General features: G+C 42.5%; 1 protein-coding gene across 1 annotated transcript in view; it reads left to right on the plus strand.

The window, feature by feature from the left end:
- LOC147731089 (uncharacterized) overlaps positions 1-27,991 on the plus strand; it is a 407,202-nt gene that overhangs the window by 36,616 nt on the left and 342,595 nt on the right. Inside the window, exon 2 of the mRNA XM_086956055.1 lies at positions 16,689-17,036. Within this exon, the coding sequence (XP_086812181.1) occupies positions 16,689-17,036 (348 nt within the window). The remainder of the gene's footprint in view (positions 1-16,688; positions 17,037-27,991) is intronic.

Below are 27,991 nucleotides of genomic sequence, written 5' to 3' on the forward strand. Positions count from 1 at the left end.
AGTTTGGGGCCCACGCGAGCACTCCATGCACACGTCTGATATTTAGGGCTGTGTTTCTGTTTGGCATGAAACCCACTGGTCCGGGTGATTAAACTGCGGGAGATGGGACATTAATCTGTGAGCTAACAGCTTAGCCAAGATCTTAGCTTCTGCATTCAATAACGATATCGGACGGTATGAGGTGCATTCCGTCGGGGGTTTACCTGGCTTCGGTATCGCCACTATTGTCGCGATTCGTTGATCCAGTGGGAGTTTCCCCTTTTCCAAACTATCGTTGTACATTGCCAATAGGGGTGCACTTATATTTTCTGCCATAAGCTTATACCATTTTATCGGAATCCCGTTAGGGCCCAGTGCCTTACCCGAATGGATCGATCGGATTGCTGTTTGAATTTCGTCCTGTGTCAAGTCTGCCTCCAATTCCGAGGCCTCCTCAGCCGTAAGTGTTTTCATTTCAATGTGGCTAAGTGATTCCATCGTTTCAGCCTCCGTCAAAGTCTGGTTTGATGTGTAGACCTCCCTAAAGTAGTCTACAAGTGTGTCTACTATTTCTGCCGGATGTTTTTGGAGCGCTCCCTCCTGCGTACGCAACTGCTGTATACCCCTGGAGCCCTCCCCTCTCTTGTTCAGCCAGGCTAGTAGTTTGCCTGCCTTGTCTCCTATATCATACATTTTATGTTTTGTCGCTGTAATGTTCCCAACCGTTCGGTGTTTTAGGTGATCTTTTTATCGCTGCTGCTGTATATGTAGGGCCTGTGTCGTTTCTGGAGTAGGGTCTATCGTGTGTGCCTCGTTCGCTTCTTGCAGCTGTAGTTCTAATTCAGCTAATTCTCTCTGTTGGTCCCGCTTATGCCCGGTAATAGAGGCTATTGTTTGTCCCCTAAGGACTGTCTTGTATGCTTCCTACACTATGGACGGTGAGTCCACTGAGTCTGTGTTCTCCTCAAAATAATGTTTGGTAGTGTTTTTAAGGTCCTTCCTTATTCTGGGAATCTTAAGAAAATTGGGGTAGATCGGATACAGCCTCTTACGAGAGTTCTCTCGGCAAGAGAGCTTCAGTAGTATTGGGGAGTGATCCAATATGCCCCTGGGTTTTATGTCTATCCCCTCGACGCTGTGTATACTAGTGCCCAGCGTCAGGAAATAATCTATCCGTGACAGACTATTATGTACTGCAGAGTGGTATGTGTAGTTGCAGGTTGTTGGATGCATGGTTCTCCCTCAATGGCCACTATTGCTCTGTGGTGATCTTTTTTCTTGCCCGAGATTAGGGAAAGAGCCTGACCCCGAACCACCATCTTGAAAGCTTTCCATAGCATCTGTGGAGAGTCCACTGATCCTTCATTGTCAATATAATAATTGTCTATTGCTGTGAGAAGTACTTTGCAAATTTTGGGATCTCTGAAATACCACGGGTTGATGGGGGCCACCCATCCTACCTGTTTGTAATTAAGAGCCACATGAAGCCAAACTGGCAAGTGGTCAGAGATGCCTCTAGTCAAATGTTTGATCTCATGGATGTGGGCCATCTGGGATGCGTGGATCAAAAAATATTCTATGCATGAGAGGCTTCCATGTGCCCCGAAATGAAAGGTGTACTGCATTGTATTTGGGAGATAGGTCTGCCAGCCATCTACCAGCCCCATGGTCTCAAGGAAGTCAGGAAGCCAACATGTTATGGGGCTGGTTTCTCGGGGGGATGTCGACGTACCTCACCCGAGACCATTGTGTTTAAGTCCCCTCCTAATATTAACAAACTTTCCGGCTTAGCTAATAATATAGTCCCTAAATCCCTAAAGGTGAAGTCCTGTTGGCCAGGCAGCACATAGACCGAAAGGATTGTGATGTTGTGTCCCTCCTATGTGCCTGAGACACCGATATACCGTCCCCAGTCGTCTGTCCAGGTTGCTGTACCACAAGTGGAACGGATTTCTTCATCAAAATACCCACCCCACGTGAGCTGGAGGTTAATTCCGCATGCTCCAACATTATATAGCCCCCTCTATGCAAGGCATTACATGCATTTCCAATAAGATGAGTTTCTCGGAGCAATACAATATCGGGGTACAATATCAAGGGCCTGACGCTTGATGTATTGAAGAACAACACTGCATTTGATTGTGTCCCCTAATCCATTGACGATCCAACTTAACAACTTAATCCCATCGTCCTTTTGTGTAGCCATGACTGATTAGGAGATATCTCAACTCCCTGTACAGGAATATCTGCGTGAGTTTCGACATTCTCTACGAGAATGACACTAGAAGCTGCTGATGCAGTAAGTACAACCAAAACGCAAACAAAACATCCCCACCCAACAATCCTTCACCCTGCTGCCCTGCACTCTGGGCCTAGAACTGCCCATCGAAACATGCCTGTCTCCCTCGTGAAGAACTAAAAGTAGAAGAAAAGGGGGAGAGAAAGACAATCACTATTATTAAGCATTGCAATGTGTAAATTTATGAAACTTACATTTGATTATAGAAATTAGGAAGTTTTTGACAAAGCCAATAAGTTTGCTGTGTATATGTTTATGTGCTGACCCATTGATGAAGCCTATAGGACCTGCCAATATTCTATGTTGGTTCAAGAGCCTTTGACAAAGCAAGAAGGTCTGCCTTTCTAGAAATGACACTGTTTATATTGTTACTTGACATTGTCTGCCATGCTTTCCCTGTGCTGTGAATGAGAATGGACATTTTACTTTACAGTAAAAAAAGCATAGAAATTCAAGTGAAAAAACCCCAACGGTTAAAGAGATGTTATAGTTAGGTTAAAATGTCAGTCAAAACATACGATATTAAATTATCAAAAGCAATTCACCATTTATATTTATTTCAAATAACTTTAACTCATTGCCTATAGTAACTATAACTCACTCCCAAATGTAACTCCTTTACCCGCTTTCCCTCACCCTGTATGTTGTTACGACGCGATCGTTACGACTGCCTTGTAACAACACAATACCATTACCCCGCAAGTCATTACAACGACTTGCGGAGGGGGGTGATGGATATCTGCGCGGACAGTAGGGAAGGTTTTGTTTTTTAAATCCAACACCTTCTCCCCCCCTCCACAAGTCATTGAAACGACTTGCGGGGATAATGGTATTGCGTTGTTACAACACGCTCTTTGTAACGACCGGGTTGTAACAACATGCGGGGTGACGGATGCGGGGTAACTGATGTTTATACTCACGCCCTACTCATGTACTGCTAAATACCTCACTTATTACATCAAGTGTGACTTGCTGCTGTGATGTTATCAAAGATGTCATAGAACATCTAAAATTACATCATGGATTACAACAGCGTGCAGGACATGAGTTATAGTTACTTGAGATAACTATAACTGATAAATTACCATATTTTTTACAATTTAAAATAGTATAGTTAGCTGAAATGTCAGTTAAAACAAAATAATTCCAGCTATGATGTCACTTTAACCTTTGACTCATATATGTATATATATATATATATATATATATATATATATATATATATATATATATACACATATATATATATATATATATATATATATATATATATATATATATATATATATATATATACCATTTGAGATGTCATCAGTGATGTCACTGACCATGTCATGAATGATGCAATATGTGACATCATCAGCAGTGGATTGCGAGTGCGCGAAATATAGTTAGTACAACTAACTATATAGGAGCAATTTCAATGGTTTTTTAAAGGCTAATTCCTAACTATATAAGGCCTGAAACCTATGGTTTTTTCAGTGAATTTCAAAGGTTTTTTGAATGCTAACTCCTAACTATATATGACCTGAAACCTATAGTTTTCTAAGTGTTAATTGCAAGGTTTTTTAAATGCTAATTCCTAACTATATATGACCTGAAACCTATGTTTTTTAAGTGAATTTGCAAGGTTTTTTAAATGCTAATTCTATTAGCGGATAACGTCTAAATATGTTAATATCCTTCTGGGACCACTTTTTAAATGCTAATTCCTAACTATGTCAGGCGTGAAACCTATAGTTTTTTTCAATACATTTCAAAGGTTTTCTAAATGCTAATTCTATTAGCGGATAACGTTTAAATATGTAAATATCCTTCTGGGACCACCTAAGCAGCCCTAGGGGGTCAGGGTGTTTCTACCCTGCCCCCTTTTTGCGTTCTACACGTTTGTTTTTCTGCTTCTTTTGTGCCTGGTCTACCTAGTACAAGATGAATGCCAACACTTCCTGGTTAGAAGTGTTGACAGCCGATGAGCATGCTGCTTTCCCGTAAAAGGCATGCTGATTGGCTATCACTGTCTGTCAACACTCCAAACCAGGAAGTGTTGGCAGCCATCTTGTGACTCGGTAGAACCAAGGCACAAGAAAGCAGTGAAACAAAGGTGCAAAACACGCAAAGGGGGCAAGGTAGAAGCTCCCAGACTGCTCAGGGGGTCCCACAAGGACCCCCCCCCCCAATTTTTTGTATTTTTTATTTATTTTATTTTTTGGGCCTGGCGGGTCCTTGTGGGACCCCCTGAGTAGGCCTAGGGGGTCAGGGTACTTCTACCCTGCCCCCTTTTTGAGTTCTACATGTTTGTTTTTCTGCTTTCCTGTGCCTCAGTCTACTGAGGCACAAGATGGCTGCCAACAATTTCTGTTTTGGAGTGTTGACAGACATTGGCAGCCAATCAGCATGCAGCTCGTGCACGCTAAGTTCCGCGCACGTGCAAGGACAGTGCAAGGAAGGTGCGCACACAGGCGCGCACTGTGTCCCACCTATAGATATATAATTTGAAAAAAGTCGATTTTCTCAACAATTACTGAAGGGATTTTCACCAAATATACAAAAGGCACTTCTGCATACCAGGCTCTACCATTTTGCCAAGTTTGCAGTAATTCCATTCAGCCGTTCGGGCTGTAGCTGTGTCTAAAGGTCCTATGGAAAATTGCATTGGACTCAATTTTACATTCAATTTTCTCATAAACTACTGGAGGGATTTAACCAAACATACAAAAGGCACTGCTCCATACCAGTCCCTACCATTTTGCCAAATCTGGTGTAATTCCGTTCAGCCGTTCGAGCTGTAGCCTTGTCAGAATGTCCCTATGGAAATTAACATGGGGAAAACACGTTTTGGGACACCCCTTTTTTATCGGCCCCCGCTAGACGAATCCCCCCGAAACTTTCAGGGAAGGAGCGGAGCGCAGCGAGGCAATATTAAGGAACATTACAGGCAGATCCCTCAATCGGCTCCAAAGTTATTCCCAATAGAATGTTCAGCATTTCCTATGGAAACTAGGTCCTAACTATATATACCTACTGCCTATCGCCAGTAGGTAATATATATATTCACTGAAAAAACCATAGGTTTCAAGCCTGATATAGTTAGGAATTATAATTTAAAAACCTTAGAAATTCGCTGAAAACACCATAGGTTTCAGGCCTGATATAGTTAGGAATTAGCATTTAAAAAACCTTAGAAATTCACTGAAAAAAACGTAGGTTTTAGGGGTGATATAGTTAGCTGGACATTTCACTCGTACAAAACCATTGAACTCCCTCCGATATAGGGGCCTATTAGGATGGCGGACGGACCTGCGTCCGTCCGCCACCCCAGAGGAGGAGGGACCGTCCGCAGGGGCAGCGGCGGTCCCTACGTGCGAATTAGGTTGTGACCGCCACCCTGCCATCCTGTATTTTTAACATTGCGGCGGGTGCTGCTTGAAGCAGCACACGCCGCAATGTTCTCAATGTGACTCATTCGAAAAGATTTCCTTAGCATTGTTTTTCGCAGAGTCGATGAGTGTAGTAAATAATTCCCTCTTGGCCTGAGCTCTGGGCCCATAATACATTTTTTGCTTGGCTCTGAGCTTCAGCTTGGCAGCCAGGCAGTAGTCAATGCGGTGCCATGCTCGCTCCAGAATCTTGCATTCATGTTTCAATTCTCTAAGTGCTGGATTGTACCAGGGTTTAGAGGGAGAACCCCTGGCGGGCCTCATTGAACTCAGTGGGGCAAGAGAATGGACATCCTTTGAAACCCAGCTGGTGTATTCATCTAGTCCGCTCTCCAAGTCACACGAGAGAGTGGGTCTAGATTATTCTAAAGTATGAATAATAGTATGGGGCGCAATTTTGCCAAAAGCCGGTTTATGGACGGGGTACACTGGAGGCTTAGCATTACGCCCCTCCCAAGAAAAATATATTAGGAAATGATCCGACCAGGAGACCACACACGGGTCCCTCACCACGATGGGGAAGTTAGTACAAATTGTGTCCAAAATGTGCCCAGCCAAATGGGTAGGGAGCCCGACCTACTGGATTAATTGAGCTAGGTGCAAAGTATCCAGAAAGTCTGACGTGTCCGTAGCCTGAGCCTGATTGAAATAGATGTTTAGGACCCCAGAACCACATAGTTGGAGAATCACAGTGCCCTAGTTACAATGGCATCCCCACAGGCCAGCAGGAATGGGCCAGCCTGCCCTGGGGGCCTGTAAATGAGCAAGCCCCCCAGTGTGAAGTGATCCGAGAATCGAATGCTGAAGTCAAGAACTTTCCTGGCTCCCCAAGAAGTGACATTTCCCCTCTGCAAATCCCACTTATTTTTGTAGAAGATGGCTAACCCCCGTCCCTCCCTTCTGGGCGGTCCTCCCTAATAATCTTATAACCAGCTGAAGTAGCAAGAGTGACAATGGGGTCAGAAGAGGCATCCAAGGGATATGACGTTAATCAAAGCTGCCGTGATGGAGGGGACCCTCATGGACTCAGGGGAGGGAGCGTGAAGTGAGCAGGGATGACGATGTCATAAGCCAGCCTAAATCCACAGGTCGGACATACCTTGTAGCTGCTGGCCAAACCATCCCAGTTCCCTTTTCAGGGACAGCTATAAGTATCAATATCTTGCAGGTCAATACCCGTATAGGACAAAGTGCCCTGGCGGCCTTCCTCCTGACCGGTAGTATGGCTGGCACTGGCCGCTACTGGGACGCGGACGGGCGCAGATGGACTTGCCTTAGGCGCGTCCACTGTGCGCACGCGCAGCATACATTTTTAACCGCTCAGCAACCCTAAAGACTAGAGCACGCCCTTCCCCAAGATGGAGGCTCTGGATGGCAAGCTGGAGAACCCAGAAATGGCTGCCATCCGCTCCCGTCAAATTCCCACAATAGTTTGGAGAGAGAGTTCGAGCTTAATTAGAGCAGAGCAGCCGCACAGGCCAGTTTTTTTAATTTTTATTTCAAACAGTGTGACAGAATAAAAGCTGTATTTAGATTCGATTCAGCATTAAAATCTAAAACACGATAAAAAAAGTTTCGCTAGCATGTGCAGACAAACTCTGGTAGAAACCCAGTCCGTGTCCAGCAGAAACCCCTTAAGGCACACCAGAACACACAGCGTGCATTTTTAACCGCTTAGCAGCTCTAAAGACTAGAGTTCGCCCTTCCCCAAGTTAGCGGCTCTAGATGGCAAGCTGGAGAACACAGAAATTGCTGCCACCCGCTCCTGTCAAATTCTCACACTAGTTTGGAGAGAGAGTTTGAGATCAATCAGAGCAGAGCAACCCCACAAGTACGTTTTTTTTAATTTCAAACAGTGTGACAGAATAAAAGCTATATTTAGATTTGATTCAGCATTAAAATCTAAAACACGATTAAACCAGTTTCGCTAGTAGAAACCCCTTCTCACCCCAAAACATGGAGCCACTGCCCAAGTAAACAGTTTTTGCTAAAAAAAGAGACATCTTTGTGTCAAACAATTACAAAGTACTAAAGAAAGGCATCAGAATGCCAAAAAAGTGATCCGGGAGGCAACAGGACAAGCAGTTCCAGAGAGGGAAGGATAGATGGGTCGGTAAGAAATCTGTGCTAGATCCTGTCTTTACCAGATACGGCATTACAGAAGGTAAGCAACTTATTCGATTGATGGAGAAATCTAGCTGCAGATTCCTTACCTTAGAATTAGATACCCAAGATATACCATCCTGGAGGAGGGTCTACAAACCAAACTCATGAAAGATCCTCGAATAGGACTAGATGGTCCAAAATGGGAAAGAATGACCAACTTGTTTTAGGAATATAGGTGAGGAAACCAAGACGCTTCACAGAAGGACTGTTGGAAGCTCGTAGGGGGCTAAAGCCTGCAAGACCATGAAAAGCAGGTAGGAACTCTTACGCACAGCAGAGGGAGAAGAAAATATTGGAGGGAACACTTCAAGAAACAAAAATACCATCTAACCATACTGAAGGTATTCAAACCAGGACTGAACAAGGCTAAAGGAGCAAGAGTAACAACCCTTACCACTGAGATAGGGCTCCAGCTCTGTGTCATGGAAACTAGTGTGTGAGCTAACCCTGCCCTGTGAAACGCAGAGTGAAAGGGAATCATTGAGCACATCCAAGATGGCGAGAGAGAAAGAGAAATAAAAAAACAATCAATCCTACAATAAAAGAATTGTGAGAACAGCAACAACAACATCGTTTAGTAGAGACCACTCTCAGACAGAGAAAACCCTACTAAAGCATGGAGACCCAGAGAGGACCGGCTTAAATCTGGGTCTCTGTTTTCTTCCCCACTCTGTCTTCAGGTAATCATTTAATTAATACTCATAGCACGAGGATACCTTTTTAGGTCAGGCCTTAGAGAAAGCTTTAGCTGTCTTGCTAGACTGATAGTTTAACAGACCAATGGTTTCGAATAGACCACTGGTGAGGAAGGATGACAAAATGCTTTATATGTATATGTTATATAATTTTTTTCCCTAAAAAACAATAGTCACTTTTTGGTTGGCATGGCGCAGTAGGCCAGCCCACTTCAACCAATGGCACCCTTCACTTTGTTTAGGGGCAACATGCCTCACTCATCGTGAAGATTCTCTTGAGTAGTGCATTTCATGTTCACTTCTGACAGCTAGGTAGGCTTGCCACCTTTTCAAGAGAAACATACTGGCCATTTGTTGTTGTTTTAGGAGTCTGTAAAGTCACTTGAACAATGCCAGAGGGTAAACAGTTAATATAATTGTACTTCTTGTTATATTACGTTGTATGCTTAGAGGGGCATTGCATATTCGTAGTCTACTCGGGGCCACACAAATCGTAGAAACAACTCTAAAATGTAGCTTCAAATGAAAAGCAAGTTGGTCTCAAGGAAAAGGAAAAACCGAGGAGACAGACGACTCGAACTGATTTTAAATTTCTAAAAAAGTATCAGTGAATGTGAATAAAAGTTAGTAACTTCGGTGTGGGGTAATGTTGATAATCGGAAGTGAGCAGTGAGGAAGCATGTTGGATACAAAAACAACACGTTGACTATATTTAACTGCTTGGACGTGCTCTGCAGTGAAATTTATCGAGGTATGAAGCGGTGGAGCAGAGTACTGGCACACACTGCAGCAGAGTGGAAGAGCACTGGTCACTAAACTAGAATATAACAAGTACCTCATGGGTTCAGAAGGTGCACTGCCATCAAATAGCAAGAAGGGGAGGGGCATATTCCTGACTCCTACCCCAGTTGTAGGGTTGCCACCTGACCGGTTTTGTACCGGCACCACCGGTATTTCAATGTTCCAGCAAGTACAAAAATAAGCAAAATACTCTTAAGCTGGTATTTTTAGCCCTTATCTGCACATACGTCTGTTAGACCTAGCATTTGTTGGTGTGAGTACCCCTGACATTTTGCTTCTACCTCCTCTATTTGTGATGATGTGATGGATTTTGTGTTGCCTACTTAGATGCTTTGGACAATTTGCCACTGCTAATCATTGTCAAAGTGCAAGTGCTCTCTGTGTAAAGTGTAATGGTAATTGGTTGTCCATGATTGGTATGTTTGCCTTACTAGTAAAGTCCCTAGTAAAGTGCTCTATGTGTGCAAGTACTGGTAATACAAATGCTACTAGTGGGCCTGCAGCACTAATTGTGCCACCCACACAGGTAGCCTTAAAGGGGGAACTCAAGCCTGCCATTGCAGTGCCTGCGTGCAATTTGTTAAACTGCCATGTTGTCCTGACAAGTGCACCCACTTGCCAGGCCTTACCCTTCCCTTTCTATGCACATCAGACACCCCTATAGTAGGTCCAAGGTACCCCCTGGGCAGGGTGCAGTGCATGTGAAAGATAGGACGTGTACTAATGTGTGTACCATGTCCTGACAGTGAAATAATCTCCATTTCGTTTTTCAGTGTTGAAAGGCCATCTTGCCTAAAGGATAGAATGGGGAGGCTATGTAAAATGGTTTCCCGCCTCTCTTCCAAAAGGCTCATGATGGAAAGGTGAATATTAGTGTGCCTGAACTCACAATGTAATACATCTTTTTTTGAAGGTGGTTTTTGCATTGTATGTTTAGAAACCACTATTTTAGAAGTGGCTGGATTTTTTGCTCTAACATTTCTGTGTTTCTCTGCCTGGTTGAGGATTGACTGTCTGGATTTGAAAGTGATAGGATCTAGGGCAGTGGTTCCCAAACTTTTTTGACCCGTGGCTCCCTTGACCTAATTGGCAGTTGGCTGTGGCTCCCCACCATTTTTTTTTACCAGTGGGCGGGTGGGGGGGATATAAGCCCACCCTCGGGAGTACTTCCTGTTGTCTTCCTTAAATTAATTTGGATGCAAAGAAGGTATGTAATCATATTTGTAACAAAATAAAAAGATAATAGTTGCAAAAGGGGAAAACAAACATTTGTTTTATGTGCTGATACGTTTTCTCTCATCGAGTATGTAAATGCGGCGGGAACTCAGGCGTGGGAGGCTGTATTGAAGCATGTGACCATACTGACGTTTCAGTAATATTTGAATGTATTCCCCTTTCAGGGACCATCCGGGAGTTCTACTGGGTTTGGTCTAGAATAGATTAGAAAAATGACGATGGCCCTGTCTGTAAACGCACATTTGAAGATGTTTTTTAAACAAAATACACTTTTGTTTATTTCATTGTAAATGCATATTTCAGATTGAATATATGGAATATGCATTTACAATTACATTTAAAAAAACTGTATTTTGTTTGAAAAACACCTTCAAATGTGCGTTTACAGACAGGGCCATCGTCATTTTTCTAATCTATTCTAGACCAAACCCAGTAGAACTCTTGGCTAATCTGGAGTTAAATTCCACCAAGTTAAGATGGAGCCACTCGGTGTTAGCATTGCATACTGAAGGAAAAATGCACCCAACAGGCAAACTCACAAGCCGAAATTAATATAATACACCCCATTAAATGCTTGTGGTTGTGGGCTGGCCCTGAATGGCTTTCACTAAAATTCTTCATAATTGTGTACAATTGTGTCCGAGCATTGTATGTATGAAAGTTGCCTCATCTTGTTTAGCGCCATCACGAACTGTGCAGGGGGGCAAATATTTGAACACGGAAGCACAGCAGCTGGGACTACTACAATTGTTACATAAACGTATTATGTACAGCTACGCTGCAGCAGGACTATGCAGTAGGCATGTGTATACTTATTAAGACATGAATGTTGGTACATGATATATAACATGATGGTATGATATACAAAATTAAAAAATCCAATAAAGTATGTTTAAAAAAAAAAGAAAGCACAGCAGCTGAATTTAAAGCAGCACTAATAATTATTTCAGACTCATAAAAAAAAGCCATGCATCTGGAACATTCAAAAGTGAATAACATTCTCCTAATATTATTATCCTAAAGCGGCGGATTGCAACTCAGCAAGTACACAGTCACAGACTAAAGCAGTAATATGAATGCATCATTCATTGCCGAGGTTGAGGAGCTGCTCAGTAAGTGACCTGACCTTCGATCTTGCCCTTCTTGATTTTATGCCGGGGCTCCCAACATTCTACTCCCGTACTGTTCTAAGGAACACACAGGAATCCCTCTCATCCCAGTACCAACACTTCAGCGGCCCTAGTGTTACTTAAAACAGACTTCGCTTTCTTACTTACCTATTTCCTTGCGAAGAGGGTCCCACGAGGCACGACAGCAATAGCGCTCCTCAAACAATGGTCAGAGCTGCGTATGGCGTATGTATGCCAATAATGCAGGTGGCATTTGTACATTTCTATCAATGCAGTTGCAATTTCCCACATCGTGCCGCGGCGCCCCTGACAACTCATAACAGCGCACCAGGGTGCCGCGGCGCACAGTTTGGGAACCGCTGATCTAGGGGAATGTCTTGACCCAGAGGAGGAGGTGAGACAGAAACAGGCTGACCTGCATCTGGAGTGTAGGGGAAGGAGTAGCCCCTAGAGGTGAAGAGGCCTGTGTTGCTGCCATAAAACAATGGTCCGATCTCCTGCTGAGTGATTGAGAATCCAGTCCCCCACTAATCAAAGGAAGAATGTGTCACTGGCAGGGAGGCACCCAGAACTGCTTTGAACAGGGGTCAGTGCCCCCCGAACATAAAGACTTCAAAGCCATCTATGGGTATAATTATGAGAGCTGAAGCCTCTGAACTTAGGAGAATTGGATTGATCAAGACTGAACGAGACTGAAACTACTTCGCGGTCAAGAGGAACCTCTGCCAAGGTAGAAACAGCTGAAGAGACTGAAGGAAAGGACTGACCCTTGCTGTTTGTTCTGGGGCTCGCCTGCACTTTGCTGCTTTAACTAAGGAGAGGCTAAAGGGACTTTCCTGTTTGCTGTGCATAGCATTGCATTAGGACTGCAATGGATCATTTAGAATTGCTCATTAATATCTCCAGAACCTACCAGGGCTGGCTGGCTTAACAACCATCCAGGAGGAATATTAAAACTACTCATATGTTGGATTTATATTGTGTGGTCTCATCGTATATCTTTTTATATAAATTTATACTCGTTTTTATTAAACTCGTGTGGAGTCCATTTGTGGTGTCATCATTGGGTTACTGAGAGCGTGGTTGCAAATACTTTACTCATTTGCCTTGAAGATAAGCCTGGCTGCTCGTGCCAAGCTACCAAGGGGGTGAGCGAGGGCTATCTTAGAAGGTGTCCTTCCTTTTCCTGACGTGGAAGCAAGGGTCCCTCTTTGGCCTAACCTACCTACCTCAGCCAACTAGCGACCCCCAGGTCTAACAACTTCAAACAGAAAATATAAACAGAAAGCACTTTTGAATGTGTTCTAAAGCTGCATTATTGATCCATGACTACTAATTAAAGTAAACCAAGGCAGAAAAGTCATGTTTAAAGCCCTATTTAGTATCATATTCTGCCCTTTGCAAGAAGCAACTTTCCTGTTGCAGACACCAATAAGATAATAGAACATAAATAATAGCCCTAATAAAATAATTACATCTATTTTAAAACTGTATTAAGTGGAAATACGTTATATTAGTCACACTGGATGGAAAAGCTTGGCTCAGGTTTCTTCAACACATATATCTTTACTCCAATCTTATAAATGTGTTGCAGGTTAGTATGTTATTGTGTAATTTTTGTGGTGTTTATAAAATGTAAACTTAACACAAATGCAGCGGAGACCTGTAGAGGGTCAAAGGCAAACACAATTAGCATTTATTGGAAGCGGTAGCGGTTTGTGCATTATTAGAGCAGCTCCGCTGTGCAATGAGATATGTATCTCTTTGTGCAGCACTGGCAACAGATATTACATAATGGTAATTATCAGATGATTCATGGAATTTCACCTCATGACCAATGGTACATGTTTTTAATCATACCAAGGGTTACCCTTTGAGTATACCTGTAGGTATATTTTATACTTTCTTTCTTGCCAAAAAACAGACCCAAGACATTGTCCTAGAATTAGAATGATAGGAACTCACAGGGTATAAAATCGCATCCCTTGGTTGAGTCTGCTGGGGTGACATTGTTCCTACCCAGTGTGAGAGGCCGTCAAATGATCAAGCATGCCTTGATAAGGTAAGGGTGAGATACCTCTCAAAATTCTTTCGATAACTCTCTGCTCAGATGAGTGAGAACTGTAATTGGACAATTGTGACTCCATTATCCTCAAGTAGTTTAATGTGTGTACCTGTTTACAGAACGATATACTTGAGGAGCCACTTCCATTGCTCTCATACAGGGATAGAGAGTGTGTAGAGAGGCTCAGTTCAGAGGGGAACCCTGACACTTGTGGTCTTTTAGAACAATGCACAGTGTATCCCAGTGAACACATAACTATGGCAGAAGGCTTAGCCTCCTAGTTGGCAGGTGCTGTGTCCTTTAAAGCAACCAAATAAACAGACATGCAAAATTATTTAATGTAAATTTCTGCTAATCCTCAACCATTTTCCTGTGGGAAAGGTTATTTCACAAGTGCTAGATTCCGAAAGTGCAAACAGCAGTAAAGCACCATACAACAGTCCTTAGTGGGATAAAGAACAGTTCTGCATGAGCCCTCAGTGCCCTTCACAAACAACACAAGAACAACTATTTTGGATTGGAAAAGTAAAAAAAACAGATATTACTTTAAGAGGGAAGTAGGTCCCCCTCTTTCTAAAGGCTCTCTGGCTTACTATGTTAAGCTGAGGGGTGGAGAGTTGTGAATGGAGGTAGATGACCTCAGCTTCCGTAGTTCTATACAAGTGAACACTGTAGTATAAATATGTTCCTAAATATATTTAAGCTCCTTATCCAATAAATGAAAGAGTTAAATACATTCTTGGCTTGATAGGTAAGTCTGCTATGTTTGTTTCGTTTTTTTTGTCATCCTGATTTCACTAAGAGGTTTGATTTGGGGGGTTTCACATCCCTAACCCCCTGTCCCCATGAAACTACACCCCTGCACAAAATCTATAGGGCGAAAATGAAGAAGGGAACACAACCACTCAAAATGGATCAAAAATTAAGGACGTGGCACTGGGAAACATGAAAAGCTTAAAGTGGGTACAGATTAAAAACAGTGAGGAGTAAAAGCACAAAAACTCAGTAGTAGGAGCAAAAATGAAGCATGTCGGTTTTGCGATACAATTTTTTTTTAAGTAGAGCAGAAAGGAAGGTCATTAAATTAAAGTGGCCCAATAAACACATTGTGAGCTAAAAGCAGCGCACAGGGTAGGCTGAGGCCCAATACGTAGGTTGCAGTAAGAAGCGGAAGGGGCGAATAGTCAAGAATGGATAAAATGCCCAAAGATGGGTAAAATTAAGCATATTGTTCTGTTCCCACTTTTAGTTAACGTAAGGGGTACAACATGAAGTGGGTCTAATGCAAACCATGTTGGCCTTGGCACTATAAAAATGTGAAGAAAAAGCAAAGCTCCCAGGGGGCGGGGCAAAATAATGCTAGATGTTGTCTCAGAAGTTATTTTCATCGAGTTGAGGTGAACAAAAAGTCAAGAAAAATGAAGCGCAGTTGGAGGTGGTGGATAACCAAAATATCAGCTGGGAAAGAAGAATGAACAGGAAGATGGGAAGGTTTCAACATTTTTTTTTTTAAATCCTAAGGAAAGCCCTGTATGAAGCACGGGGGATGATGGGACAGAAGAAACTGAGGTGTTGGAAAAACGAAGCACATGTTGTTGGAGGGGCTGAAATCTAGTCAGGCATTTCAGGTTAAAAGGAGGAGGGACACTAACTAATTAGTGCTGCGTGGGTGGATATGGCGTCTAAACCACGAAGGAAAACATGACAAGGAAAGAGAGGAAGAAAGGTACCCAAATTCTTAGTCCACTTTGGTTAGCTTCCAATGGCATGCTTTTCTTTAGGTCTACGAGGAACGTCAAATATGACAACTTCTGGGGTCCTGCCATGGAAGGAGAAGGCCTTAGCTCAGATGAGTCAATCAAAATAGAGGAGTATTGACCAGTACAGTAATAGTAAAGGAGGAAGTGCTCACTGGACACTGCGAGAAAACTAAAGAAATCGAGTAAAAAAGAGAGGAAAGTTTCTATTGAGATAAAAATGAAAGAGAATGACTGGCGCTGTTCCAGTTAGTTGCACTGCACAACAATCGAGAGGGAGAGCTCATCTGCACTTACCTGTTTGTGTGGATAGCTTTAATTAGTGCAACGTAGATAACTTTGTCTGAGCACTATTCTCTTCGTGACAGAATTCTAGATTGCACATGCTAGACATTTTGTTTACTTACACAGGGTTTAGATCCCGCCCTTCGCTTACAATCTGTTGGCTTCAGTGTCACTCTCATTTTAAAATTATCAGCAACTCTGCACAACAGTTCGCTACTTTATACCATGACTGAAACAAAACGTTGACAAAGCAAAAAGGTTGTACAGGTGAGAACGGTTGGCTTTGTCATTGCTTGTCTGTTAAGGCATGAAGCAGAATCGCAAGGAAGGAACAGGCAGGAAGTATACAATTATCAGTCTTGCCACTTCTGTTACAATGGTGCCTCTTCTCAATAAGCCACTGCAATCGGTTTATAAGCCTTGTGGATACTATATGAGATGCCAGAACCTAATTACCTCTCCCTGTGGGGCGAGTCCCAGTCCATTTTTAAGGTGCGCGAAAACATCTATTTTTTTATATGAAAATTCAGTTGGAGAAACCTAGAGATGAGAATCTTTGATTCAGGCTTGTTGGTTTAAGTCAGCTGTTTAGCACAAATCACAAACTAAGAATTGGCTGATGTTCTTGCTCAGTACAATTCCTTCGTGGAGTTCGTGTGCGCCATGAGTGTCTGGCAGGTAAGTTTAGGAGGACTGTTGGCAAGCAGAGTAAAATTGTGGTAGATTTTGATTATTCTTAATTTTTATTTCTTGAAATAATTTGTGAACCTTTCTTGAAATTTGTGTTCACGCATTCAAAGCATGTCTCATTTTAATAATTTGTATTGTCTTATTTCAGAATCCCAGGATTTAAAGATATTGGATGCTGAAACAATCAAAGTATTGGTGAATGAAGACGTTACTATACCATGCAAATTCGGCTCAGTAGTTTGGGATTTGAGAGCAATAGGAATTATCTGGTACTACAAACTGAAGGATGGAGAAAAAATAATATATCAATTCGATGGAGATAGGGGAGTACATATTGCAACAAGACCTGGATCAACAATGTTACTAGAGGAAATCAAGAAAGGGAATGGAGCACTTCATCTTCCACGTATACAAATAAATGAAGAAGGGGAATACAAGTGTGTAGTCCTTGTTTCTCCATCTAAAGCTGAAATGAGATTTTTATTGGAAGTATCTGGTAAGCCACAAGCCTATTATCTAAATGGGCTGTATTAAGTTTCATTAATTTGTGATGCATTTTGAATGGAAACGTTGAATTTCATTTCAGAAAACTGTGTTTATGACAGAAACACTTAAATACACGAGACCAGACTAGAATTAACGACGCTGCTTAACTCTCACCTTATGTTACAATTTAAAGGTTAAAAGGAATGCTTATGTTATGACAATATTTAAAAATGTATTTTCGTCTCTAATACTTTTTTATCTCGGCCTTGCAGTATTGTACTCTTATTAATAAGCTATGGTACTTTACTCAATCAGTGTTGTTGCTTATGATCTAAACCTGTGCTGCATTACATTTGCGGGTCCAGGATCTGAGTGTGTTCTTTGATTTATGTTATAGCTCCGTCGTTCGTTCGTTCTATCTATCTATCTGTCTATCTGTCTGTCTATCTATCTATCTATCTATCTATCTATCTATCTATCTATCTATCTATCTATCTATCTATCTATCTATCTATCTATCTATCTATCTATCTATCTATCTATCTATCTATCTATCTATCTATCTATCTATCCATCTATCTATCTATCTATCTATCTATCTATCTATCTATCTATCTATCTATCTATCTATCCAACCCATCTATCTTATCTATCTATCTATCTATCTATCTATCTATCTATCTATCTATCTATCTATCTATCTATCTATCTATCTATCTATCTATCTATCTATCTATCTATCTATCTATCTATCTATCTATCTATCTATCTATCTATCTATCTATCTATCTATCTATCTATCTATCTTCGGGAAAAGATTAGAGTGCAGGGCGCCCAGAAAGGCATGCGAGGCTTCGCTAAGCAGGTTTCTCTACACACGCAACAATAATGATAAAAACAATTCCTCAGACACTTTGCCGTTGCAAAATAAAAACTGTTGCAGTATGCCTGATTCAGTGTGACCTGCAATCTGTTTTTGTTGGATAAGCATGAGGAAATATATGTTGTATGTGTGTGTATATATATATATACATATGCACACACACACAAACATAAATATATATATATATATATATATATATATATATACACATACTCATATACTGACACATATATACACAAAAATATGCATACATATTTCACTGAAAAAAGAAAGTGTTATACTTACTTGTCTCTTCCCTACTGCTCAGCCAGAGTGAGTGCTTGTGTACTTGATGATGTTGGAATGTTGGATGTGTGTGATGTCATGGGATGCCTGGGGGTCTGGAGATCTGTGGAGTGGCAGTTGGTGGATGCAGGCTGAGCAGCAGGGAGGCTGCTGGCTATTTGGGGTTAATCTCCAATAATGTATTTATTGGGGATGGGGTTAATGTCTATTAGTGTTTTATTTTTCGTATTTGGTCAATTCCATAATTTTCATGCATGTATTGGTGAAATATTTTAATTTATTCTGATGTTTTGTATTTAATGATGTTTTTCATTTATCTACATCATTTCAATGTTATGCATGCATGTTGTGAGTTGTTTCCATCACTTCTTATGTAATGTATTTAATGATGTTCATACTCTTGTGCACCATTTCTGTTTTTACTTTCCCCAAGGAAGGGGGATATGTTATACTTACTTGTCTCTTCCCTACTGCTCAGCCAGAGTGAGTGCTTGTGTACTTGATGATGTTTGGAATGTTGGATGTGTGTGATGTCATGGGATGCCTGGGGGTCTGGAGATCTGTGGAGTGGCAGTTGGTGGATTCAGGCTAAGCAGCAGGGAGGCTGCTCCTGGTGAGGTTATTGTCATCTTAACTCTTTTACTTGAAACTGGAACTTGGAACTAAGCTTTATTAAATCCAGCTTGTTTAATACCTGGCTCTAGGACTTCTATAATTACAACAGAAAGGTTAAACTAACAGGTGAATGTCTGAGTGACACATTAACGTTGGGAACTCAAATAACCAAAGAAATTCATCAGCGCTAACTATGATTTGTGCCTAAGTCATCCACTGCTTTCGACCTCAAATATTACATCACTCTTGACATGTTCTATGACGTCAGAGTGTCCCTTGAACCCAACTGTCTAAATATACAAATATTATTAAGCCTTAATTTGTCAAAAACTACAGAAAGGATTTAGACCAAATAAAAAAAAGCACAATCTATGAACCAAGATATAGCTTCCCACCAAATTTGGTGTAATTCAGTTCAGCAGTTTTTGCGGTAGAGCTGTCTAAAGGAGTCTATGGAAAATGTATGAGGATTTTGTGTTTTGCCCCCCCCCCCCCTTTTTTTTCTTGACAGATCACCTCAAATCTTTCTATGCACAAACGTTCCAGAAAAGTGAACTTTTGGCCTACTTTCGTTCAGATTCATCAAACACTGCAAAAATTATAAGCAAAATAAAAAAAACATTTCCTGACCCAACTATAACTATGCAGTGACCACCACCACTGGGTAATTTTATTTATGTATTACCTACTGGCAGTCCCAGTAGGTAATTAGGACCTACTTTCCATAGGAAAAGCGCTTTTTGTTTCGCCAATAACTTTGGCACTGTTTGACAAACGTCCATGAAATTTTCAGAATTAGTGCGACAGTTGGTTCAGCTGCTGTGAAAAAAGTTTAAAGGTGATTCATCAAGTGGGGACAGAGAAAATGGTGGGGATCCCAAAATTGAATTACACCAAATTTGGCATATTGGTAGCTCCTGGTCCAGAAAGCGACCTTTTTAGGTCTCGGCTAAGCGCGCGGAAGCGCTTTCTCGCCGATAACCTATTGTCGGCGTGTGTGCTTCCCAGGAGACAATCCTGGCCGGGGGCATCGCCTGTGAGGCGATTTGAAACGCGCACGTGCACGCGCACGCAAACACGCTCGCTGTGGGCTGCTGCTGTCGCGCATTCACACAGACACACACACACACGAGCGCCCATGCACATACAGACACTCCCCCACACATACACACGCACACACACACACAAGTGCTAGTCCCCCACCCCCCACCACACAGACACACACACAAGTTCACCAAGACCCTCCCAGCCCTTTTTAACTTACCGGGCCAACCTCGGGGACTCAGCCGCTGCGGCTCTTGCCAGCTCCTTTCACGGGGCTCCCTCTTGGTCAATGGAGCCCCAACAACACTTGCTTAACCTCCTGCTGGCGGCCCCTGGGCTCTCCACCGCTCACAGGAGCCCCGGGACGCGATATGCATTTAGTCCGCCCGCCTCCTCTTCCGGTCCGCACGCGGCCCTGCCCCCGTCACAGGCGACATTGCCTGACTTCCGGTGCGTGCGCCAATGGAGACACAAGACTGCAGAAAGGTGTGTTTTGAAGGAAGTTCATGTTACCCTTATTTTCTAGTCTTTTTTTGTATGGTTTGTTAAGTGCAGGTGCAGACTTTACCTTTCATTTATATTCTTTGTTAGCAAGTTCACTTTGGTGGTGCACGTGAGCCGCCGTCCCCGGGAGAATTCCAAAGGCTCGCTCTCATTTACAAGTGAGAACAAGGCAATAAAAGGATTTTGCAGCAGTGCTTAACTCTAACCAGCTTCGAGTCATGCGAATGTTTACATTTTCAAATGTGCAGCAAGATTTTATGAACCTCACTAAAAAGGGATACCTTAAAACATTTTACCGATTATGCATTTGTTTAAATTAGTTGTTTGAAAATAGGACAGCCACAGCACGTGACCCAAACTTTATTAAATGAGGCATCGTGGTCTTTAGTAAATTAACACGGAAAATCTGAGAATATTAGTGAAATATTCCTGTTTCATTTGTAGATGCATGTAGGTCATGATTTGATTTTTGTTCTGAGGTTTCTTTTTCCCGATGCGACTTTTTGAAACCCATATTGCATCCACAGCCAAGTGTGTGGTTGATTTATTTTTCTTTTTTTTTAACATTGCTGTTCTTTGAAATGACTGATTTTGACAGTGTTTTTGATAGTTGCTTTACCTTCTAATTTTCGGCACTCTGCTTTATCGACCCCCACTTTTTTGCACTTCTCACAACTGTCAGTCTACTTGTACACAAGTTCCATTTTGCAGTGTCAGGCAACCCCAGGGAGCTTTCATGGTGCATGCTCTGCTTTACTTCAAGCTGGCTAATGTGGTATTAGCATGAGTGCTGGAGCAGTTTATTCTTTCATGTAAGTTTTTTTGTGCACTTGGTTCCTGCAGGGGTCAGTTGCGCTCCTAAAGGTGTCAGCCTTATGGCTGCACCTGTGCCACCTGCAGTGCCCACCCAGTCTCACCCCTGCAGGCACATCTTATAAGTCTGCATATACATGCGTCGTCTTGACTTTAGCAAACGTGTGCTTCCAGTCTAAAATGATTGGAACATGAAGGCTGAGAGGCAGTAACCGGCCATTTCAATGTCGCTCTCCTAAAGTAATATCATGCGGTTTTACGTGTGCTCTGCAGTAATACATGTGTATTTATTATTTCTCTAATGTGTTATTGGAGCACATTTCTCGTCACTGGCATGGCATTTTTTAGTTATTGCAGGAACATTATGGGAGTAGGCGTTCTTCCTACAGACTGCCATGTGGTGGGCTTTCACATTAAACAGCACTGGGCCTGTTCTCTGCCCATGCCACCAGTACTGACTGGGCTTCCTGCTGTGGCCAGTGTGGGGCATTCACTAGCCTTGCAAACGGCAACTGCTTGACTCTTGCTACACACAAAAAAGGAAACGGGCCAGTCGTGGTCAACAGGTGGAAACATCTATTCTAACTTGCACCCATGAGTTTGTATTACTGGTAGATTGTAATTATTGTTTCCAAAAAGGTTTCCACAAATAATATATCTGAGACATTTTTAAAGTAGTTTCTTTTCGCTCTTCTGCCATCTTCAAGCGCTGTAAATAGTTAAATTAGGTGATACTCTATTTCTCGAACTGACCTATGGGGAGCTGAGTTTACAAGCTGGTATTCACATTTTTGACCTTCCAGTTCACACCATATGTCAAAGTTCAAGTTCAGGAATTTGTATAGCGCACTACTCACCCAGAGGGTCTCAAGGCGCTTGGGGGAGGGTGTGCATTATTTATCGAATAGCCACGTTTTAAGTTCCTTTCTGAAGGAAATGTGGTTCTGTGTAAGGTGGAGGTGAGTGGGTAGAGAATTCCAGGTCTTGGCCGCCAAGTAGGAGAAGGATCTTCCTCCCATGGTGGAACTGTGGATGCACGGAACTGCGGCGAGGGCTTGATTGGAGGATCTTAGTTGGCGGGTGGGTGTGTAGAAGGACAGTCGTGTGTTGAGGCATTCGGGTCCTAGTTTGTAGAGGGCCTTTTGTTGGATTCCAGTATCAGAAAGTCTCACACCCAGAGGAATTATTATTTTTTAGTTATGGGTTACAAAAGAAAATTATACAATTAATGACCCAGATGGTCTTTTTAAAACTAATCCAGAGAAATTAAAAAAGATGACCGGTTTATGTAATTTTTTTAATTTCTTGGTGGTATTTAATTAGTGTGGACTCAAGAAAGCAGTGGGGCACTTTCTGTAGTACAGGAAGTTATCTGGTAGAATCTCCTGGTCAAAAAGGGGTTGCACAAACATTTCCTTTTCACTGCTCATTAAGGTCCAACCATGGCCTCTTTTAACAGCCCCCCATAGTTGACTTGTTCAATGCAAACTTATCTCAGTGTTGGGATGTGCATCGGGTAGTGTGGAGACCACCGTAGATCGGATGATGCTTACATGTGACGTAACCTGTGATGTAATCTGTAAGTTACGTAGTTAAACTTGAGTGTGAAGTGAGATGGTAGGAAGGAGCCAATAATCATGCTTTAAAGGAGGCTAATGAACACACATTTCCTTTGATCGATCATTCAGGGGCTTTCAGGGGAGAGTGTGCTATGTGTAAAAGTGATAGTAGTGCAACGCGTTGCCCATGTCACTGTGGGATGGAGTAAAAGCTTGGATGGTGGATGAAAGTCCTCCAGTGGCAGGAATGCAATGGTTCTGGGGGAAGAGGCTCAGCACCATTGAGAGATGTTCATTTCATCTGGTCTTTGAAAGAAAGATTGTAGTTCATTCTGAAGCCAAGAGATTTGGTGCAGGGGGTGGCTTTGGAGAGAAGCAGTTGAGGTTCACACCGGAGAGCAGTAGTTAATTTGTAAGACAATAAGTGCCAGTTGTGTTTGTGATTTTATGGATTTTCCCAAGTGAGGTTTTACATTTGACAGGATATGATGCCTATTGTGCAGTGGTTAAGACGGGTGGCTGTGACGGGAAGCTGTGCTGAGTGGTTCGATTCTTGACATATTCAAATGTGATGAGTAATGGTATACCCAGTTATTATTCACACAGCTCTGATGATGCACCTCAGGCACGGGGCTGACGCAGTTATTATTCACACAGCTCTGATGATGCACCTCAGGCACGGGCTCACAGCTGTTATTATTCACACAGCTCTTATGCGCTCTCTAATACTCTTTACTAATAACTCTCTCCAACTCACTATCAACTTCTCACTCTACTACTTACTCTGTGTGTGGGTGCTAATGCAATAGGTCTCGCAAATGCAAGCGATGAAGCTATTGGCAATGTAAATGACAATGCCATTTATTTATGATTTAAAAAAAATCATGAGCAATGCCAATAGCTCTACCTTTAATGCTGCCAAGACCATTGCATTGTAAGTGCTTGTTGTGAATTGGTGTAAATCCGTTCAAAAGTTTTAGAGCAATAAAAAAGGAAAATAAATTTGTATATATAGGGACACGTCCCCTCTGTGAATTCTCCTAGTCTCGTGCAGAGATCTGGTTGGCTGCCAACACTTCAGCAAGGAAGTGCTGGCAGCCAGTCCCAAACCAAAGGTTTTAAAAAAGAAAAGGGGGCTGGGTAGGAATACACTGACCTTCTAGCCCTTATGCTGGGGCCCACCTGGGATCCTGCCAGGGCAAAAAAGCATTTTTATAAACAAATTTGCTGCAAACTAGTGCCAAAGTTGCGAATCTACTGCACTTGTTTTCAGTATAGCCCCTGGGTGGCCCAGGTCCTGAGGGCATGAGAGGTTTAAAAAATAAAGGAAGAGGGCACAGGGCCCTCCCCCTTGGGCTCTTTTTTGCCCCAGGGAACACCACCTCCCCGGAGTTTTATTTAAATTTGAAAGGGGGCCTTCCTCCTCCATTGGGCTCAATGAACCACCTTCCCATGACCAAATACATAATTAAAACTAGGAGGGGGGCCACATGGACCCCTTCCTGGCCATATTCGGCCCCAGGAAGTGGTGTCCTGTGATGATTCCTGTGCCAATTAAACGAAGGGAGCAAGCGGCTCCCCTCCTGGAGCCAATAATGGCCTTGGGGCTCGCCACCCTATGTCCTGGGTTGCCCATCCGGGTACATAGCTGTTTGCAGTGACAGCTCCCGCCAAGCGATAGCAAACAGTAGCTTCGCTCCCAGAATGGAGGAGCTGTCAAACTGCTCCACGGTCCTGGAAGCAGAATTTTCATCTGTTTCCTTTCCTGATGTCCAGAGGCATGGAAATAGATGAGAGGTTTGCTCCTGCACTGCATGTTTAGCAGCTCCTTGCATGCAGGAGCAATGCCAGGGACAAAAGAGGCATTGAGGCTCCTCCGCAGTCCCTAACACTGCTCACTGGGTGTCTGAGTGGGCACAAGGGCACCTAAATGAGCAGAAAGAGGAAAAACAAAAGTCAGAAACTATCAGAAAGTGGCAAAATAAAGGTAAAAACGAGCAGAAAGAGGAAAAATAAAGGTCAGAAACTAGAAGAAATAGGCAAAATAAAGGTCGGAAATTAGCAAAAAGAGGAAAAGTAAAGGTCAGCAGCGAACAGAAAGAGGCAAAATAATGGGCAGCAGAGAGAAGCAAAAAGAAAGGGCAGAAGTGGGCAGAAAAACTAACAGAAAATGAGAAGAGGAGCAATGCAGGACAGGGTAGCCGACTGTGGGCAGGCTGGACAGGAGAACTGTAGCAGGGGCAGTGGGTAAGAGGATCTGCTCCATACACTTATATATATAAACATAGCAGGTGCCCCAGTTGAAGCTCCACTTCTGTAAAGGTCACATAATCCTGACCACCTGGGCTTACAAAGGCAATGCAAGTGTGTGAGAAGTTGGCCTGGTATATGCTGACCACTAATTATAGTGGGCACCTTGTACCAGTCCAAACAACCTTATTGATGATTAGGTTAAAGACAACCTTTATTGAAAGGTATCCTAGTGGTAGCTATGGAGAGCAGCCTTCAGGCTAAATCTCGAAGGAATGCAAAGCAGCTTGTTTTACCAGATCAGAACCTCCAGAATGACCAAATGAAAGAAGAAGCACACAAGGAATATGTAATATATATATATTTATTACCAAACACTCTCTACAACCTCTTTATGAGATTAGAGAACAAAGCACACAATATAATATTAAATCACTAAAACAACAGTAAATAGCACAATACACAGCGGGCTCCAGGGGGAGACCTAACCATATACTAGGAAAGTGGAATAGCAACCACGACTTGACAAGACACAGTGCCTAGAGCAGGTAGAATCGCTGAGACCCCAAGGAACCACCCAAGGTAGTGACACAGGGGCTCCACGGAGGAGGGGTGCAGTGTGAGCACACAGGCACGAGCACAGTACAACTCTATGGGAAAGTCGCAGTTGGAATTTTAAAGATTAAGGACACTTCTGAGAGGACTTTGAGCAAACCCTTTCAAACATAGACGGTTCTAAGGCCAGCACCCTTGTGAGTACCTGAGTACTCGTGTTACCTAAGCCAGGGAAGCCGGGTGCATAGGTGTCAAGTGATGTTGGAATCTTCCTCGTTTTCAATGGCGTGATGCAGAAAAGTGCTGTTTCCGGGAAGATGGAAAGAGTCCGGTGGAATCTGGTTTTTTTAAAATAACTAGGTTCGAGTATACGTGTGAGTATCCCTTTTATAGTCTCCCAAGGATATTGAATATATCGAGGGAGAAAGATGTGCTGGTAACTCAACAGCATCCCCTAAAAGAGGGACAGCAAAATGTTGAATCATGGCTGCCCAGTAATAGAATGTTAGGTTTGGGACTGTCCACCCCCCGCGCTCCTGTGGGAGGCACGTCCATTTAGCAGCCCGTCTTGGTTTACGGTATGACCATAAAAATCGTTGACATATTCTTTCCGCTTTTTTCAAGGTTAGTGATGGTATTAACAATGGGATAGATCTAAAAAAATATAAGAATTTAGGGAGAACAATCATTTTAAGGATATTAGATCGACCAAAGAGCGAGAGGTGTAGATGATCAAGACGTTCCAATTTATTATGAAGTGAGTCAATTGCAGAAGAGTAGTTCAAGTCTGGGATCTGATCTACATCAGACGCTATTTGGACCCCAAGGTAAGTTGCAACAGTGGTGATGGGGGCTTGTGAAATGGGCATAGCCATGGATTGTATAATTTGAGTTTTTGCGATGTTTAATTTGTACCCCGAGATTGTACCAAATTGAGCTGCCAGAGTCTCAAGTGCAGGAAAAGATTGAGAGACATTGTCAGTTAACACTACGATATCGTCAGCATATGCCAGTGACTTATATTTAATTCCATGCACTGTAACAGGGGTAATAAGACGGGAATTTTCTATTAGGGATAAAAATGGGTCAATAAATAAAGCAAAAAGGAGTGGAGAGCAAGGGCAACCTTGCCTGGTACCCCTACTGATGGAAAAAGAATGTGATTCATTAGCAGAGATACGAATTTTGGCCATTGGGGATATATATAGAGCTTGTAGAGCTTGGATGAATTCGGATGCATAGCCCTTCCAGGACATAACGGACCACAGATACCCCCAGGAGACCCTGTCAAATGCCTTCTCGGCATCCAACAGGATCACCCCTAGGGCAGAATCTGTGGTCTTTGCCCAATCCAGAAGTGCCACTACTCGCTTGATGTGATCCGTCGTATCCCGACCGGAAATAAAACCATGTTGACGTATAGAAACCAAGGGGAGAATTGTTTGGTTTAAACGATGGGCAAGTATCCTTGAGTAGATTTTGCTGTCAGTATTAATTAACGCGATCGGACGATATGAAGATGGATTTAATTCATCCTTGCCCTTTTTCTTAAAGAGTACGATAGTAGAATGTCGCCATGAGTCGGGAATTGACCCAGATTGGGCAAGACGAAAAACTTCTAACATTTGCTGCCTAAATAAATGTGAAAAGGTTTTATAAAATTCAAGATGAATAAGATCTGGTCCTGCGGCTTTGCCATTAGAAAGAGATTTCATGGCAATCAGAACTTCCTCCCAACTAATAGGTTCGATAAGAATTTGGTTCTGATCGTCTGTAACTCTGAGAGTATCCAAAGATTGAAAAAATTGTTCTAACCCAGTTTGTTGCTGTAAAGTTATATTAGTTTCTTCCGTATATAAGGTTGTGTAGAAGTCAACGAAAACATCTAAGACACCAACACTTGTATCCTGAATATTGCCGGAACTATCTTTAACCTTAATTATCTGATTAGCTATGGCCTTTTGTCGTAGACGTTTTGCTAAAACCTTACCCGAGTTTTCACCAAGTTCATACATAGTAGTACGAAATTGGAAATATTTAGTAGCTACATCTTTATATAAAGGTTCTAATAAATTAGATTTAGCTATGGCGACTAATTTCGTGCTAGCTGCTATGTCTTCACCCCTACGGATATCGGAACTTAGATCAAGTTCAGCTTGTTGAAGAGCTGTGAGTCTAGTTTTTACGGCTCGCTGCTCAGTCTTCCAGCGATAAGAGGCAAATCTTTTGGTCTCACCGCGTAGCGCGGCCTTGAATGTATCCCAAACGGTACCGACCGAGGCAGTACCAGTATTGATTGAAAAAAACTCTATGATCCATGAATTGAGTTGTTCTTGATATAATTTATCAACTAAGAGTTTCCTATCAAATGTCCATGATCTGATCTGATTGATTGGACGATCCCAGGGAAAGCTAAAAAAGATAGGGTTGTGATCAGATATTGTCCTTGGATTAATT

This window comes from Lissotriton vulgaris, chromosome 2_1, assembly GCF_964263255.1.
Source record: "Lissotriton vulgaris chromosome 2_1, aLisVul1.2, whole genome shotgun sequence".
Classification (NCBI taxonomy): domain Eukaryota; kingdom Metazoa; phylum Chordata; class Amphibia; order Caudata; family Salamandridae; genus Lissotriton; species Lissotriton vulgaris.